The sequence below is a fragment of the Naegleria gruberi genome (genome assembly GCF_000004985.1).
Source record: "Naegleria gruberi genomic scaffold NAEGRscaffold_29, whole genome shotgun sequence".
Lineage (NCBI taxonomy): Eukaryota > Heterolobosea > Eutetramitea > Acrasida > Naegleriidae > Naegleria > Naegleria gruberi.
Genome location: NW_003163298.1, coordinates 314,187 through 330,628, shown reverse-complemented (window position 1 = coordinate 330,628; position 16,442 = coordinate 314,187). Strand labels below are relative to the sequence as shown.

At 34.2% G+C, this 16,442-nt stretch overlaps 8 protein-coding genes across 8 annotated transcripts; 7 read left to right on the top strand and 1 right to left on the bottom strand.

The window, feature by feature from the left end:
• Window positions 1-4,384: 4,384 nt before the first annotated feature.
• Window positions 4,385-5,608, top strand: NAEGRDRAFT_49749 (uncharacterized protein; the record flags this gene model as incomplete). The annotated part of the gene is made up of 1 exon (XM_002676240.1): window positions 4,385-5,608. One exon carries the CDS (start codon window positions 4,385-4,387, stop codon window positions 5,606-5,608), a length of 1,224 nt encoding a protein of 407 aa, XP_002676286.1.
• Window positions 5,609-5,886: 278 nt separating this feature from the next.
• Window positions 5,887-6,543, top strand: NAEGRDRAFT_34314 (uncharacterized protein; the record flags this gene model as incomplete). Its single annotated transcript, XM_002676239.1, has 1 exon — window positions 5,887-6,543. A coding segment is annotated over one exon (657 nt), but the record flags the coding sequence as incomplete, so codon positions are not given.
• A 126-nt stretch (window positions 6,544-6,669) lies between these two features.
• Window positions 6,670-8,340, bottom strand: NAEGRDRAFT_572 (uncharacterized protein; the record flags this gene model as incomplete). Its single annotated transcript, XM_002676157.1, has 2 exons — window positions 6,670-7,578; window positions 7,615-8,340. Coding segments are annotated over 2 exons (1,635 nt in total), but the record flags the coding sequence as incomplete, so codon positions are not given.
• Window positions 8,341-9,624: 1,284 nt separating this feature from the next.
• NAEGRDRAFT_68578 (uncharacterized protein) lies at window positions 9,625-11,448 on the top strand (the record flags this gene model as incomplete). Its single annotated transcript, XM_002676238.1, has 1 exon — window positions 9,625-11,448. One exon carries the CDS (start codon window positions 9,625-9,627, stop codon window positions 11,446-11,448), a length of 1,824 nt encoding a protein of 607 aa, XP_002676284.1.
• Window positions 11,449-11,950: 502 nt separating this feature from the next.
• Window positions 11,951-12,481, top strand: NAEGRDRAFT_3445 (uncharacterized protein; the record flags this gene model as incomplete). Its single annotated transcript, XM_002676237.1, has 1 exon — window positions 11,951-12,481. A coding segment is annotated over one exon (531 nt), but the record flags the coding sequence as incomplete, so codon positions are not given.
• Window positions 12,482-13,181: 700 nt separating this feature from the next.
• Window positions 13,182-14,009, top strand: NAEGRDRAFT_68576 (uncharacterized protein; the record flags this gene model as incomplete). Its single annotated transcript, XM_002676236.1, has 1 exon — window positions 13,182-14,009. One exon carries the CDS (start codon window positions 13,182-13,184, stop codon window positions 14,007-14,009), a length of 828 nt encoding a protein of 275 aa, XP_002676282.1.
• A 614-nt stretch (window positions 14,010-14,623) lies between these two features.
• On the top strand, window positions 14,624-15,313 carry NAEGRDRAFT_68575 (uncharacterized protein; the record flags this gene model as incomplete). The annotated part of the gene is made up of 1 exon (XM_002676235.1): window positions 14,624-15,313. One exon carries the CDS (start codon window positions 14,624-14,626, stop codon window positions 15,311-15,313), a length of 690 nt encoding a protein of 229 aa, XP_002676281.1.
• A 668-nt stretch (window positions 15,314-15,981) lies between these two features.
• NAEGRDRAFT_39446 (uncharacterized protein) lies at window positions 15,982-16,440 on the top strand. The gene has a single exon (XM_002676234.1). The coding sequence runs from the start codon at window positions 15,988-15,990 to the stop codon at window positions 16,399-16,401; it is 414 nt and encodes a 137-aa protein (XP_002676280.1). The 5' UTR covers window positions 15,982-15,987; the 3' UTR covers window positions 16,402-16,440.
• The last annotated feature ends 2 nt before the right edge of the window (window positions 16,441-16,442 follow it).

The window sequence follows — 16,442 nt, the reverse complement described above, 5'->3', positions numbered from 1 at the left end:
TCCAGTGAATGGTGGTTGAGGAATCACTGACAGATGGTTGAGCATTGTTAGTGAACTTGACAGTAACAGTGGCAGCATCAGAAGCAGTAACTGAATCAGTAGCAGTATATTGGAATATATCAGTAACACCATCCTTCTTTGGAGTATAAGTGATTGATGAACCACTGTTAACAGCAGCAGAACTACCACTAACACTTCCAACTGAGAGATCATCATTATCAGCATCAGCATCATTTGACAAGACACTCAATTGAGTAGTAGAAGCAGCCCAGTGAAGAGTATAAGAGTCAGCATTGGCAACTGGTTTGGTATTAGTAACTTGAACATTGATAGTTCCAGCAGTTTGCATATTGTAATCAGAAGCATAGTAGGTGACTTGTTTAGTACCAGTGGTGGCAGAGACAGTGTTTGGAACAAATTTAACAGTTTGAGAATCGACAGCTGAAGCAACACCAGCTGAAGAATCAGAAGAAGCAGAAACAACAACAAGAGCATCACCATCTGGATCATTATCATTGGTCAATGGACTAACCAAGATACCATTTGGATTATTCCAGTGAGTAGTGGCAGAATCAGCAACAGTAACTGGAGCAGTATTAGTTACAGTAATAGTAACAGTAGCACTATTAGAATCAGCATTTGCAGAACTACCATCATTCAACTTGTACTTGAATGAGTCAGTTCCAACGAATCCATTAGATGGAGTATAAACAATCTTATCACCAACAACCAAAGCAGCACCATTAGATGGATTAGAAGTGATGGAAATTGTGGACTTGGCCAAATCACCGTTAATATCTTCATCGTTATCCTTAACAGAACATTCAACAGATCTATTCCACTTGGTAGAATAGGTATCATCTTTAGCAACAGGAGCATTGTTAATAACATTCAAAGTAACAGTAGCCTTATAGGTGGAGGTCATGCCGTCTTGATCAGTGACATCATAAGTGAGCTTGTCAGTATATTCTTCATTGTTAGCAGTATAAGACAAGGTATCCTTTGCACCACTAGTCTTTTGAATAGTAGCCAAAATATTCTTAATTGAAGAAGCAGAAACAGAATTAATAGTATAAACAGATGAAGCACCATCATTTGGATCAGAATCATTGTCCAAAACATTCAAAGAAGAAGTTACACCCTTTGAAATGGTGATGGTATCATCAGCAGGAGTTGGTGGATTATTAATGACCTTAATGTTAATAGTACCTTTAGAATAACTGGTAGAATCTGGATTACCTTGAGCATCCTTACTTTGGTCAGTAATGACATAGGTAGCAACATCATCACCCAAGAAATTACTTGGAGCAGTATACAAGACATGTGTGGTATTGTAAAGTTGAACAGAACCACCCTTTGTTGTGGCACTAGTCCAACCAACAGCTGACAATTGAATTAAGGCAGTGTCTCCACTATTTTGATCATAGTCATTGGCAACAACATTAATCAAGACTTGTTGATTCTTATTACATTCAGCAGAATCAGAGACAGCAACTGGAGGAGTATTTTGAACAATAATAGTAATAATACCAGTACCTTCAGCTTCGGTATCAGTCATGGTAACAGTTAAAGTTTGAGTATAGACAGTATTGGCAACTGGAGTGAAACTAATAGTATAATTATTGGTTTCAACTTTGATCCATTCACAACATTCGAAAAAGACATTTTCATAGGTGGTTGTAACCAACAATGAAGCAGCAGGGGACAATGAAGCCAAAGCAGGAGTAACACGGCTCAAAGAAACCAAATCCTTACGATCTGGATCATTGTAATCTACAGTAATGAGATTGTTAACAGAGCTCTTGGCAACAATAACAGTCTTGGAGTAAACAGTTGGGGCAGAATTGTAAACATTGACAATTACAATAGCGGATGCTTCCAAATTGCCATCAGAGATGGTGTATTCGAAAGAATCAGAATACTTCTTAGTACGAGTACTCGAGGTAATATAGGTAATAAACTTCTTGTCAACAGCAATAGCTCCGTAACCAGTACCAGCAGCACTTGAAATATTGAAATCATCACCATTGATATCATAGTCATTGGACAAGACATCCAATACCATGCTACCATACTTTGGAACGTTATAGACATTGTCAACTGCAACTGGAGCGTCATTGGCAATAGTCAATGTAATAGTGGAAGTGGAAGTATCATTACCATCACTAATAGTATAATTGAATTGTTCAACTCCATTAAAACCATCTACAGGAGTATAGTAATAACCATTATATGGATCAACAGTAATGGAACCAAAAGAATCAGAGTTTCCACTCAAAATCTTTCTACCATCATAAGAAACAGCATACAATACATCAGAATCTGGATCACTAATCTTTTGATCATTATCACCAACAAAGTTAAAAATGTCAATCAAACTATTCTTGACATTCTTAGAGACAGTTTTAGTAATTGGAACAGCTTCTGGAGCTCTATTCAATACTTGTACAGTTACAGTTGCATTTGCAGTCATGAAAGAATTTGTAACTTCATAACTGAAAGTGTCATTACCAGAGAATGCTCCATTTGATTGATAAACAATCTTGGAGTTGGAAACAATCTTTGCGGTACCATGTGCAGGAGAAACAACAATTTGGGTTAAAGTAAGATTACCACCACGTGGATCTTTGTCATTGGCCAAAACATCAAGAGTAACAGCAACACGCTTGAATGTTGTGGCAGTGTCAGGATTGGCAACTATTCGAATGTTTTAGAACATCAACAATGTTTGGAGAGATAACACGATTTAACAGCGCACCAGAGGAAGGCATGTGAGGAAAACATAAAATAGCAAGAATAAACCAGCCTAATTCAACACTGAAATACTTACCTGGACTAGAGTAACCAACACCAACAGAAACGAGAATAATAGTAGCAACAGTTGATGCAACAACTAAACCTGTGATAATTGCACCAATCTGAATGGTTTGAAAACATTGATTCTATTGGAAACAACTTACAATCGTTTGAGTAATAGTACCACCTTTCTGTTAATTATTGAAATATTAGTAAAGATGTTCTCTATTCGAAACTTACCAAGAGGGATACGTTAAATCCCACAGCATGTTTAGCGTGGGTTGTATTGCCAAGAATTTCAGGCATTCTTAGTGTACAGAGTTTTTTTTGAAAGATGTTTCTTCCCAAACATCCTTGTCCCCATAGTTATTCGAAATCGGCCCACCTGAATCAAGAGCCAAAACAAATCAGAGTTATTGCAAACGAACAAACTCTTTGCGGCACGACAACCATCGGTGTCACTTTCGAATAAGTAGTAGGTTACCCAAATGTTCCAAGAAATGAACATCCCCTTTCATACCATCCTTAGACAGTGGAAACAAAATTCAGAAATCGGGCTTTTAAATATCTTTGTTTTGGATAACATTTCCGATTGTTTGTTTACAATACATACTCATGTCCATAAGGGTTGTGATAGAATTATTTACATTGAGTCGCATACTTATTATTTTAGAAGGCCCTCTTTAGAAACACAATGTGAAGGGTAGATGGAAATGCAATTCTGTTATTGTTATTGCATTAAGTGGATGAATTCAATAAGCAGTTGTGTGCTTAAGATAATTCGTGTCACTTGATACAAATGGAATGAATTGCAAATATAACAGGTACAGTTAAGGTTTTTTGTTGATGATGATTGTTGAAAATATTAATAGAGTGATGGTTGTGTTATTATTATTGAGACTTGTTGTTGTATAAAACAATTTGATGACATTTTAGGATGCTGCTGAAGAATGCAACTCACAATGAACTATATTGACAGTTACCAAAAAGATACATATGTTAGGAAGAGGGAAAACAATTTCATCAAATCAATGAAAATACAGCAAGACTGCTTCTGGAAGAAGAGTTACTAATTCTTCATGTTCTTTTTCCGATTGTTTTTTTGCTTTTGTAGATGATGTCTTTCTTGGTTTTTAAAAATTACTTCATCAACACGAATTGGGTGTTGTGCTTGTTTTTGTTTTAAAAATTTAACGGTAAAATATCGCGCTACTATTTTACTTCTACAAAAAATACACAACAAGCATGACACAGCATTCTCACTATCATGTGATTTTAATTGAAAAGAAATCATAGAAATTATTCAACGTTACTCCCCTTTATTTCTTCTTCCAATCTCCTCTTCATCATCTTCTCCATGATCTCACTACACTTTCAACCCCTTAAACTTCATTTCCACTTTCACTAACCTCAATAATTTCTTCACCTTTATTTTCATATTCCAAACTCTGCTATTTTGTTTCAGCTCTTTGAGTTGCTCAATGTCAAAACTGTTTTGGAATTCAATTCACAAATTAGCGAGCTTACAATTCATTAGAAAGCTATTAGAAGTATTTCTTATGCATCACGTTTTCAAAAAACAAAAAAAATGGCAACAGACACACTCTTTTCACAAATTACGCAAGATCCTCAACTGTTCCTCTGGATTTATAAAGTTTATCTTCACGCACGTTGTTCTCCTGCCACAAATCAAAAGGAGACACAAACTCTTGATCTCTCCAATCATGGCTTATCTGGTTGTGCTATCGAATCCAAACAACAGACAATAACTGCCCAACATGAAGAGGAATTGGAATTGATTGGACATGGGAATGAAGCTGAGCAAATAGTTGATAAGGAGGTGGAAGAAAAATTACCAGAAATTCAAGTTGAGAAAACTGCTGTCATTCAAGAAGAAACTGATTCCAAAAAAACTTTGAATGATCGTTTGAAAGAACACATTGGATCAATAACTTTGAATGTGAAAGATTTGTTCCAGTCAAAGAAAAACAAAGAAATAATCCAGAAACTCATTGCCTGTGATATTTCATACCTAAAGGATTGCCTTCAAGAAAACAGAGAATTAAATCCTCTAATAGAAACAATGAAATTGACATTTGACTTGAAACTTAGACAACCAGCAATTCCTAGTGAATTCAGAACAATCACCAAAATGTTCATTTCATTTCCTTCCTTTGATTTCCAAGAGGTTTTCAATCCAATCATCAGTTTATTGCCTAATCTAGAAGAAATCGACTGTGAATATTACAAATTAAGACTTGGACATGTCTATAACTCAAAAGATAGGCAAATTCTTGAAATCTCAATTAGGGATCAAATACACCCATCGGTTTTGGAAAATATTCTATTGAGTGATTCAAAAATCTCTCAATTGAATGTGAATTTGAAATATTGGTTGGAATATGCACACAGAACTATTGAAACGAATATTACATTGGGAGTTTTGGTTCCAAGTGGTCAATCAAGATTATTCAAATTGCTTTTTAAGAACCATCGACTTGGAAGTTATCTTCTGTATCCAATTGAGGATGAAATGATTTCTCTGAATGAATTTAGAAAAATTTGGAGTGAAGAATTGGGTATTATTGGCTTGATTTATAATTTACAAGAGGAAATTGTTCATCTCAATAGAATATCAAGCAAACTATTCCAAGAAGAAGATAAAGTGAAGGTCAAGAATCTTGTAAAGAAGGTCGATCGACTCGTGGATCGAATTGACGATTCAGAATCTAATGAATTTATTGCTAATTTTGAGGAATGTCTAATAGAATTTGAAGAAATTAGGAAAATAACTCATTTGATCTACTGGTAGTTCATCTCTGTGCCGTAATTTTCAGAACATTGGTGGAACTTTGAAAAAAAAATGTACAGAAGAAGCAAACTTTCAATGCCTGGCAAACCAGCATCATCAAAGCCAATAAATAGACTTGATGATCAATATTCGAGAGGAATACAATACTTTTCACAGGATGTCAACATGCAAGAACAGATGGCTGACAGGGCTACGTATTCAGGTCAACCAAAGTATTATTATTTGAGAAAGGTAAGTTTTCAAAATTGATTCCGAGATGAATAGAATGCAATTCTGTGAAGCTTCAAGTATCAAATCCACTCACTAGTCAAACAAAAGTATACGAAACTTCAGATTTGTACTATCAATCATTTCCATTTCTTGGAAAAAGAATTGGAGAATGCATTTCTGGTGATATATTGAATATTCCTGATTTGGCAAATTGTAAATTTAAAATCACAGCTGCTATCAATAACAATGGTAAACAGTGTCATCCTACAATATTGAAAATTGGAAAAATTAGTCCGTTGTTAAGGGCAGGCGAATTTGGATTTCAGAAATGTTGGAGAAAAAGAGATGGAGAAAGGAGAAGAAAAACCTTAATGGGATGTTTCCTGGATCGTTCAGTTTCTGCTGTTTCTTTGAAATTAATCAAATCTCCAGCTCATGTAATTGTTGGCCTCACTGATGATCCAAAACACAAAACTCTTGGACCTAAACGAGCTTCAAAAATACGGAAATTATTCAATCTCTCAAAAGAGGACGATGTCAGAAAGTTTGTCATTAAGAGAAATGTCAAAATTTGTAAGAAATCCGATGTGAAAGGTGTGAAAATTCAACGACTGATAACTCCAGAGAGAATAAGAAGGAAACAAAAACAATTAAGGGAAAGAATGAAGAGGAATTTGAGAAGGCGAATGGAAAGGAAGGAATTTGAAACAAAATATACAATGTAAATAATATTTGTAAATAATATTGGTAGAAATAATTGTTGTTTAATAATTCTTCTTCTTTTTCGTTCTGAATTCTGAAATTTCTCCAAATTCCCATCCTTTAGCATTTTCCAAAGTTGAGGCTGATCCATTCAGTCTAAGCATGTGAGTGTGGAATTTCACAATGGTTGGACGATGGCCAACTGAAACGACTGTAGATCCTTGTTTGATAATGTCACGATAAATCATCTCTTCAACATTTACATCACAAGCACTGGTTGCTTCATCGAGAATTACAAATTTAGGTTTGTGATAAAAGATTCTAGCAAGAGCTAAACGTTGCTTCTCTCCAGGACTCAACAATTCATTCCAATTACACTCACCATCCCAATCCTTCTTATGAACTCGTTCGAGAATATATTCGAGTCGAGACTGCTGAATGGCTTCTAAGAGAGCTGGATGATCTTCCACATTTCTCTTTGGAGTTTTGAGTGGGTAAGTAATTTGATCCCTTAGCGAACCACTGGAAATGTAAGGGTTTTGAGGAACGTAGAAAATATTTGGTTTCGAACTGTTTCCAAGAGTTGTGGACGGTTTGATAATTTGTCCAGAGTTGTTTGGCCACAAATTTGCCAAAATTCTTAAAACTGATGATTTACCACAACCACTAGGACCTGCAATTAAAGTGTGTTGAGTTGGTAAAATCTTGAAACTAAGATTTTCAACAAGGTTGTGATTGGTTCTGTACTTTTCTCTGATACCTTTTGGAACAGATACAGAGACGTTCTTAAATTCAATATAGTTCACGTCGTTAGTATCGGTGGATCCAGATCTATCCGATTCTTGTTGATAATTATTATTGGATGTTGTTGATTCCAAAAGTGAGTGTTCCTCAGTAACCTTTCCAATATTATTCAATTCAGTATCCTTCTCAATTTCATTCATCACTTCGTACATTTCACCGAGTCTTCCAGTAAAACCAGCAAGTTCTGAAATATTAGCACCAGTCTGAATGAAGGTGGTAAAACCATAGATGAGCATCATTACTTGGAATGAAGACTGCACATGTTAATTTACACAATCAAGAATACTTACAACAGAAATCTTGCCAGCAATTTCACCTGCTGTAGCATTGGCATCAATAAATCCACCAATCAAGAATACAGAAATGGCAACAATCACATATGCCAAAATACTTCCAACATAACCAAATAAATTCATATTTCCATTCAAGAGTAAATTCCACACAACAATCTTTCTTCTATTCTTGATTACTCCTTTCAACTTTTGATTGCACTTGATCTTTTCATTTGATTCTCCTCCATAGAAGGCAACAGACTCTGCATTTGATCTTAACAATGCATGAGTATATCTGAAATTTCCTTCAAACTTTTCTTGAATAAACCACAAATTAGCAATTGGTGAAATAATCAACTTGTTACAAATGGAACCAATAATGAAAAAGACAAAGCAGAAAAGAGGCCCTTGCCAACCCAAATTCATAAACACAGTGACAGTATAGTAAAATACAGTGATTGGTCCTGTGAAAACACTCTCAATTAATTTACAAGTCATATCTACAAAATTCTCTACATCTTTGGTAATTCTTTGATCTGGATTATCAATTCTCTTATCAAGTAACAACATTTTGTAAAAGTTACTATTCTCGAAATATCTCCTCTGTGTATGATAAGTTAAATTTCTTCTCCAATAAACTCGAATAACATCCAAAATAAATTGTCTAAAAGTTTTCAGAGCTGTTATTCCACAAATCCAAAGTAAACTTGTCAACATGACATGAATAAATGGTTTGGCATCTCCAAAATTCTTAGAACTCGCATCAATAATTACAGTATAGAAAGCTCCAGGTAATTTACCAACTTCATTTCCCAGTAAAATCTCTCCAATGCAAATAAGCAAGAAGAGAACCACCAAAAACACGTTAAACAATGAAAAGTTGTAACAAAATGCTCCACATCCCTTCTTCTCTGATTGATTCAATTCATGCACGACTCGTTTTCTTGAAAACAATCTGGAAACTCTTCTTCCATTCTCATCAGTCCAATGATAATCACTATTATATCCAATATCCCTCAGACAATATCCAATTATTTTGAAAAACCGAATCATGAATTGTAAATCCAATTTGGCCTTGTCTGATTTCTTCTTCTTCTTCTTCTTTTTCTTCTTCTTTTCAGTTCCATAATTAAGAATTGGATTTGTTGCTTCTGATGTTACGAGAAGAGGATTAGAGACTCCTCTAGTAGCATTGTTTGATGATGAATTAAATCCTCCATTGATAGCAGAGGAAGCAGCTGCTCCAGTAGATGAATCCTCACTCACAGTGTCATCCCTCCGATAGTATAATAGAGTTTCTTCTTCTTCATTCAAATCATCAAAGGCTTCATCTGCATCATCTTCATCATCATCGGAAAAATCCTTTTCTATTGAATTAATCATTGGAAGTGTTCGGAGGGAAATCTCACTCTTTGCAATGGATAATCCAATTTCATCATTTACTTCCTCATCATCATTATCATTCTCCTCCTCATCAATTGCCAATACTACTGTTGCATGATTATTTCTCCTTCTTGTTGTTGTTGTTTCTCTAATAGGAGAGGAATCTGTTGGCTCCTCAGAAATATCTTCAGTTGTTGATGATGCTGTTGGTGTTGGCAAGAGAGAAGATAACAAGGAGGGATTCATGGATTTTCTCACCTTGCTGTTGTGTTGTTTTTTCATTTTTTTTGTGTTTTTAATTGATTGGAATGCATGGTGGAAGTTTCCTTATTTGTGTTGTGAATTGTTTCATTGGTGTGAGAAGTGGAAAGAAAATTGGAGAAAATCCTTGCACATATTTGTTGAATGTGAGAAGATATTTATCAAAATGACGTCTAGATGACGTGTTTCAATATTACAATACAGTTTTATTGTCCGTGGACAAAATTACTGAAAGAACGAGACGATTAATTGAAATTACAATATTCAAATTATTTTACAAAATGTTAACTAAGTTAATAACATTCTTTGACCCTCTAAATATCCTTAAGGAATAGTGTACAATGCCATCATTAAAGTTGATTGTGAAATTGATCTTTTAAAAAAATGAGTCAACTGTATCATGACACTTTGTATTGCATCTTGGAATTTGTTAATATTCGTGATGGTGTTTCTATTCTCTCTGTTTCAAGATCGTGGCATGAATTAGATCGTTATGAAATTGTGTGGAAAACACTACTTTCGAATTGGTTGAAAATTAAAATTAATGACTATTCTATATTGAAGAAGAAGATTGGAAAGAGTGATGAGAAATATTGTGAAAAGACGTTATCTTGCCTTCGGAAACTTTACAAACAAAATATTGAGAATGAAAAACAAGTGAAATTTATGGGAAAAGATTCGAATGATGATCAATCAATAATTTATGGAGAAAGATATAAGAAATTAGTCCATTCTGCGTTTTATTCAGTGTTTTATGTGAATATGGTGAATGGATTGGAAATGATTATGAGAAATTTAGAGGAAAATGTATTGGAATTTAAGCATTCGAATGTGTTTGGTCAATTCTACCTAGATCAAGCAAGAAAATTTATTCTCAACAAGAAAGTCAACAAAGAAGAACGCACAAAGGAAGAATCTGAGTATTGGAATAGATTTTCTCCTTCTCTTTTAAAATTCTGCATTCAAAGAAAGCAGTTCGATATTTGTAAAATGTTGAATAATTTCAAGCCAACTCTAAATGATAGTCTTCTTCCAATGCTATTGTTTCAATTTGATGAGAGAGAGAAATTGGAATCAATTAAGAATTATATTTTAAATTTCAAAGATCAGAACGGCTACGATCTCACTCCACAAGTTTCTGAAATAGTTATGAATTTCAAGGTCACAAGCATTCAGGGATTTAAATATTTAAAGGAGTGTGTAGAGATTCTATATCCTGGAAATTGGAATCAAATATTGGAAAAATCTGTCAAGGAGAGTCGATTTGAACTTCTCTCTGAAAAGAATATTGGAAATGTGGAAGAATTTGTAGAGTTTTGTAAAACTGCAGAATTGAAAAATATTGAAATTTATATTGCTCCCAAGTTTTGTAATATATTTTCACATGGATTTGATTTTTTGCATGTGTTGTTTAAATGTGAACTGATTGACCATTTGAATATGAAACTCCTTCTTCATAAGTATCAATTCAGAGATAAGGAAGTGATGAAAATTATTGAAATACTACCGGATTTTGATCCATATGAATGTGTCTTAGATCATTTAGGTATAGCTCACAACTTTATGAACACTTTCCTCACAAAACCATATGGTGCCATTACACATTATTTCAATAATTACTTTGACAAATATCCAAAATTTGATCTTGTAAAACTAATTCACAAAATGAATGAATTAGATGGAGGAAATAGACCTGATTCATACTATGATGAGTATGTTAACAAATTTGTTGGGTCATTATTTGCAGAATTTGAATTTAATTGGTTTGAGGCAATTGATGCCCTTACCATTTTGGGAAAATTTATCACTCACTCACTCAATATTGAATGTCTTGTGAAAATTTGTGAAATATATCATGATTGGAATCCAGAAGAAAGAATATGGAAAGTTGGTTGTTTACATGCCTTCAAAACTTTGTTGGAACAGGTACATTGCATCAATTACAATGGTGAATATGTTCCATTCGTAGAGTATTGTGAAACATTCTATCAAAATTATCAATATTCTCAATTGGATAAAGATATCTATTCGAAAGATACTTGTTGGAAAGTGGAAAATAGGGAAAATCTTGCAAAACTATACCATACAGCTCTCAATTTAATTGACAAGCTCAGCCCAGAAGATCACGACATGAACATTTATACAAAAATAAGATACATACCAAGATATCGAAATTATATAACATACGAAACTCTGTACAGTGATTAAGATTTATAAAACAGCAACAGTTCAATATTTATTATGGAATTATTCAATTTATATTTGCAAACTTGGACATTTTCCTTGTGTGATGAAATTCTAATAGTTGAAACATGCAGTTGCTCATCAGGTCTCAAATAATTGAGTCCAATAATTCTGAAAATTGTGAATTTCCATATATAAAAATGCTCATAAATGGAAATGTATAACATCCATGTGAATAAATTCTATTAGAGCAAGTTTCTATAATGAAAACTTCCCAAACAGAATAACCGTTTTATTGAAAACTACCTGCTTTACAATCCATTGGAAGAAAATTAGCAAAAAAACAACAAGAATGGATTTTCAAATTGATAAGAGACTTTTAACAGGTTTCGTATTTGCAATTCTAATAGGTTTCGTCATTCAATTAGCACTGTACAGTGCCTCCAGCAATCCAGCCAAGACACCAGCCAATGAAAAGATTGTTCCAGTCGATATTCAAAAGAAGGAAATGCTCAAGGACAATTTGAAAGAAAGAGTTGAGAATGTCAAGGATTCGATTAAGGACAACATCAAAGAATCCTACGATGAAACCAAAGATTATTTGAGAGACAAGAAGGATACGATCAAGGAAACTGCTTCAGATTGGAAGGATACGATCAAGAAGAAGGCACACGACTTGAAGGAAGGAATTAAAACCAAGATTGGTGAGTGGGAAGATAAGGCTGCTGATGTGAAGGAGACAGTTATGGATAAAGCTTATGAAATGAAAGATAAAGCTGCTGATGCGAAAGATACAGTGATGGATAAAGCAGCCGATGTCAAGGATACAGTGATGGACAAGGCAAGTGACGTGAAAGAGAAAGTGATGGACAAGGCAGCTGATGTCAAGGAAAATGTAGTCAATAAGGCCTATGACATGAAGGATAACATCAAGGAAACAGGTTCTGAATGGAAAGACACTCTCAAAGAAACTGTCCAAGACCTTAAAGAAACTGGATACGAAACCAGAGACGAACTTCTCGATAAGGCCAAAGCCACCAACCAACATCTCAAAGATACCTTCAAAGAAACTCTCACTCCAGAAGAACAAGTGAGATTGACTAACAATCCTCTCCAAGAAGAACATCTTCGTACCACCATGCCTCAATACGTTCCAAATGCCAATCCTGAAACAGTTCAATTCAAGGAAGGTGAAGTACCAATCATGCACGAAACTCTCAAAGAAGAAGCAAAACCAGAAGATCACTCACTCAAATCCTGGATTAAGGAAAAAGTTGAAGAAATTAAAGCACACGCAAGACCACTTCCTTAATAAATAAAATCAACAATTTTTTAACTTCATTGAGTCCTCCCTCAAGTCATCCATGCTGAATTGCAGTTTTTTGTAAATTGTAATCCAATCAAACCAATTATGAAGATTCAAAAACTCTCCGTATTTTATCCAAATCCAATCATTAGATAAATGCCTGCGCACGTCAACACCAAAACATCCAAATTTCTTCCTCCTCACATGGAGGAATTATCGATAGTGATGATTGGCGCAATTATTGTATCGAAACTCTCATAACAGAGGAGTTTGTGTTTTTTATTTGAAAAAAATTAAAGCGATTGCTGTTCGCCCTTTTTTCTTTCACATCATCATTATCGGGAGTGTAGTGATTAGTAGAGTGTTGAAGTAACCGTACAACAACAACAACAACAACTGATAGTTATCTAAAGTTATATAAGAGTAAAGTAAAAAAAAGTAAGATTAGAGAATGAGTGGAGTGATTCAAATTGTTCAAGACGTGCATCAAAGTTTGTCTTCTTATGGAATTTCAACTCCTCATCAAGTATTGTTGGCAAGTTTGGTCGGAAATCTCTTGCTCTATTTATTTGTTATGAAAATTCTTTGTAAAACAATTCTCCTTCCAAAGTTTTACAATTCTCTTCAACTCAAAGATCGAAATGAATACGAATCACGTATCATTTCTTCAATTCACTCATTTGTGATGGGATTTGTCGGAGGATGGATTTTATTGAATGATATCAAGTTTTTGTCTGAATGGGATTTCCTTCACACTTCTTTATATGCTGAATGTATCTTTTACTATTCAACTGGTTATATGATTATTGATTTATTGTTTGTCTTTTATTATTATCCACAAATTGGAGGAATTGAAATGATTATTCACCATGTTTGTATTGCTGGTGCTCAAATTGCACTTGTTCAATTGAAGGTTGCTCAAATTTTGGGTGTCTGGGTCACATTGACTGAACATACTACTGTTTTTATTAATGGTAGATGGTTCTTGGAGAAGGGAGGCTTCAAGGAAGCAATGATCTATGTCTTGAACGGATTAATGATGTGGCTTTCATGGGCAATCTTTAGACTTGGATATGTTGTCTTTAATATTCTCTTCTTTGTTCATACTTGGGGAGCTTGGATGAATTATGTTGGTGAAAAGGGTGTTAATGGTTGGATTGCTCTCGGTTTTTGGCTTCTCCAATGTTTGAATTTGGCCTTTTTGAATATCATGTGGTTCACTAAACTCACTAAGGGTATTATCAAGGCATTGTCTAGTAAGAAGTCAAAGAAGGAATAGATTAGAAACTCTCTAATCATCATTGTACATTAATATATAACTTATTGTGAAAAGGTTTAGTGATTTTTCTGATTCATTGAATTATTGTTGTATATTTTAATCTTCATAATGCAAATAGATAGTTAATGGATGATAAGAAAATTTGACAAAAGATCATTTCAATAGTAATACCAACATTTTATTCTTCATGATCGGAATAGTATGGTGTATCATCTTCACCACAAGTAATTCAAGAATTACCTTCAAATGCATCTTGGTATATATTCTTCCGAATGTTTAGTTTCATTAGTTACAGTACAGTTTCGTATTAACAGCTCGGAAACCCAAATAATGTGTAAGGTACTACTTGGTTTTTCATTAAGATAGGATCCATCTTACCTCGATTCAAAGTATTTCAAATATTTCTCCCAAACATAGTTGTGGGATTACTGCCAGATCAATTACAACGCCACTAATGAGCATTTCAATTAATTGTTTTGGAAGTGGAGTTGGTACGGAGAGAATGGCTCAGGAGAATGGTGTCCAAATTTTAGATTGGAATCAAGTTGGAAACCCTATGGATTACTTAATGTTTAGCCGAAAGATCAACAACTAATCAACTCCTTTATTAAAAAATGAACAAATCACTTCTCTATGCATTGTTTTTAACCATCCTTACAATTTCTTCTGTGACCTGTGGCACCAATTTCTCTTTGACTCCTCTCAGTAAACTATTCGAAACTTCCAAAAGTTTGTCTAAAAAGAGAGGATCAGCAGGTAATTTATGTTGTTTACCAAGAACTGTCTCCATGCTTGGTGATTACATTTTTTTCACCCCAAATTCCATGATTAATTCTTTTAATGGCACTTCCTCATTCTATGCAGATTATAAATTAGGAAAGATTAGACAAGAAGTCTCCAAATCACCTACTGGTCAACCAACTCCTCACATCCTCTACACATTCAGAATTGCTGGCTCCCAATATGTCAACTTTGAAATCATGAATAATCAATGTGGATGTGTCAAATATCAATATGATTTCGATTGGTTCTGTCTTCCAAATCAAGGAAATATCAGCAAGGTCAGAATTGGTCATTTAGATGCAAAGAGAATTGTCTCCAAATCGCAACAGCAATTCATGGAGACTTTCATTTTCAATGATAATCCATCTCAGAGCGAGAATTGTTGGATTTTAAATACCTACTCACAAGATTCATTTGGAAGTAGCTTGGAAAATAATTATAATATGGTTGAGAGTGTTGATCCAAATGTGTTTAAGGTACCAGATATTTGTCCACCAATTGATCAATGTAAATCTGAATAAAGATGTTGTTTAGAACCTTTCCAAGACATCCACTCAGTAAATATTTGAATTCTACTTGGTCGTAATTACTTGAAAGAGTGCCAGAAGTTCCTTCCAATACATTAAGATATACCAAGACTTTGAATTCTTTAGATTTGTGTAGTGTTAATAATGTGATCATGGAATAATCATTTGATTCATACTGGTAGATAATTGTTGTCCGTATCACATCAAGTACCAGAAGGGTATTTGAAGACTGGTTGTTATGTTGTTATTAATCAAGTTAAATCTTTCTCCTATAACTCCAATATTATTTAATTATATATATCCTATAATTAATATATTATAATTATTAGCTAGAGAAGCAACTACTGGCTGCAATATTAGTTTGTAGTGGTGTTTGCTTTGTCATTGATGAACATATAATTATAATATTAATAGGATAAGCTGCTAATTCCTTCAACAAATTCTTCCTCTCGTATTGTTGGTACGTGTTAGTGTTTTCAAGTCAAGTATCACGACTTCCGTACCATCTTTACATAAATAATCATCTATGGGACATGATGAAGAAGCTATGCCAAGCTTGTTGTTGCTTCAAAATTTTTATGCTTGAATTTTATTGCACAAAAAATTTTCATTGTAAAAATCTAATAGTCTTGTTGATTAAAAATTTTGTTGAAAAAAAATATCTCACAATGTCCGTCACACCAGCTTTGAGAGTCAAGCCTGTCCACAAGAGAGACAAGAAGTTTAGACGTTTCGATGCCCACAAATTCACCAGATTGGCCCAAAAGACCACCTGGAGATGTCCACACGGTATTGATAACCCTTTGAGAAGACACTACAGAGGTCACGGAGCTTTGCCTTCATCTGGTTTCGGTACTGCTAAGGTCTCCAGATTCCACGACAGAAAGACTAGATTGATCCCATACGTTGTCGCTAATGCTAAGGATCTCGAAGTCTTGTTGATGCATAACAACAAGTATGCTGCCGTCATTTCTGCTAAGACTGGTGCTCAAAAGAGAAAGCAAATTGTTGAAAGAGCTAAGGAATTGGACATCAAGGTTTTGAACGCTACTGCCAGATTGAAGACTGAAGAAACCCAATAAGTTGTTTTTTCCACTATAAAAAAAATATATTTAAAAATCAA

What these genes read in the sequence shown, in the direction of transcription:
- NAEGRDRAFT_39446 (XM_002676234.1), top strand. Translation starts at nt 15,988, where the DNA reads ATGTCCGTCACACCAGCTTTGAGAGTCAAGCCTGTCCACAAGAGAGAC.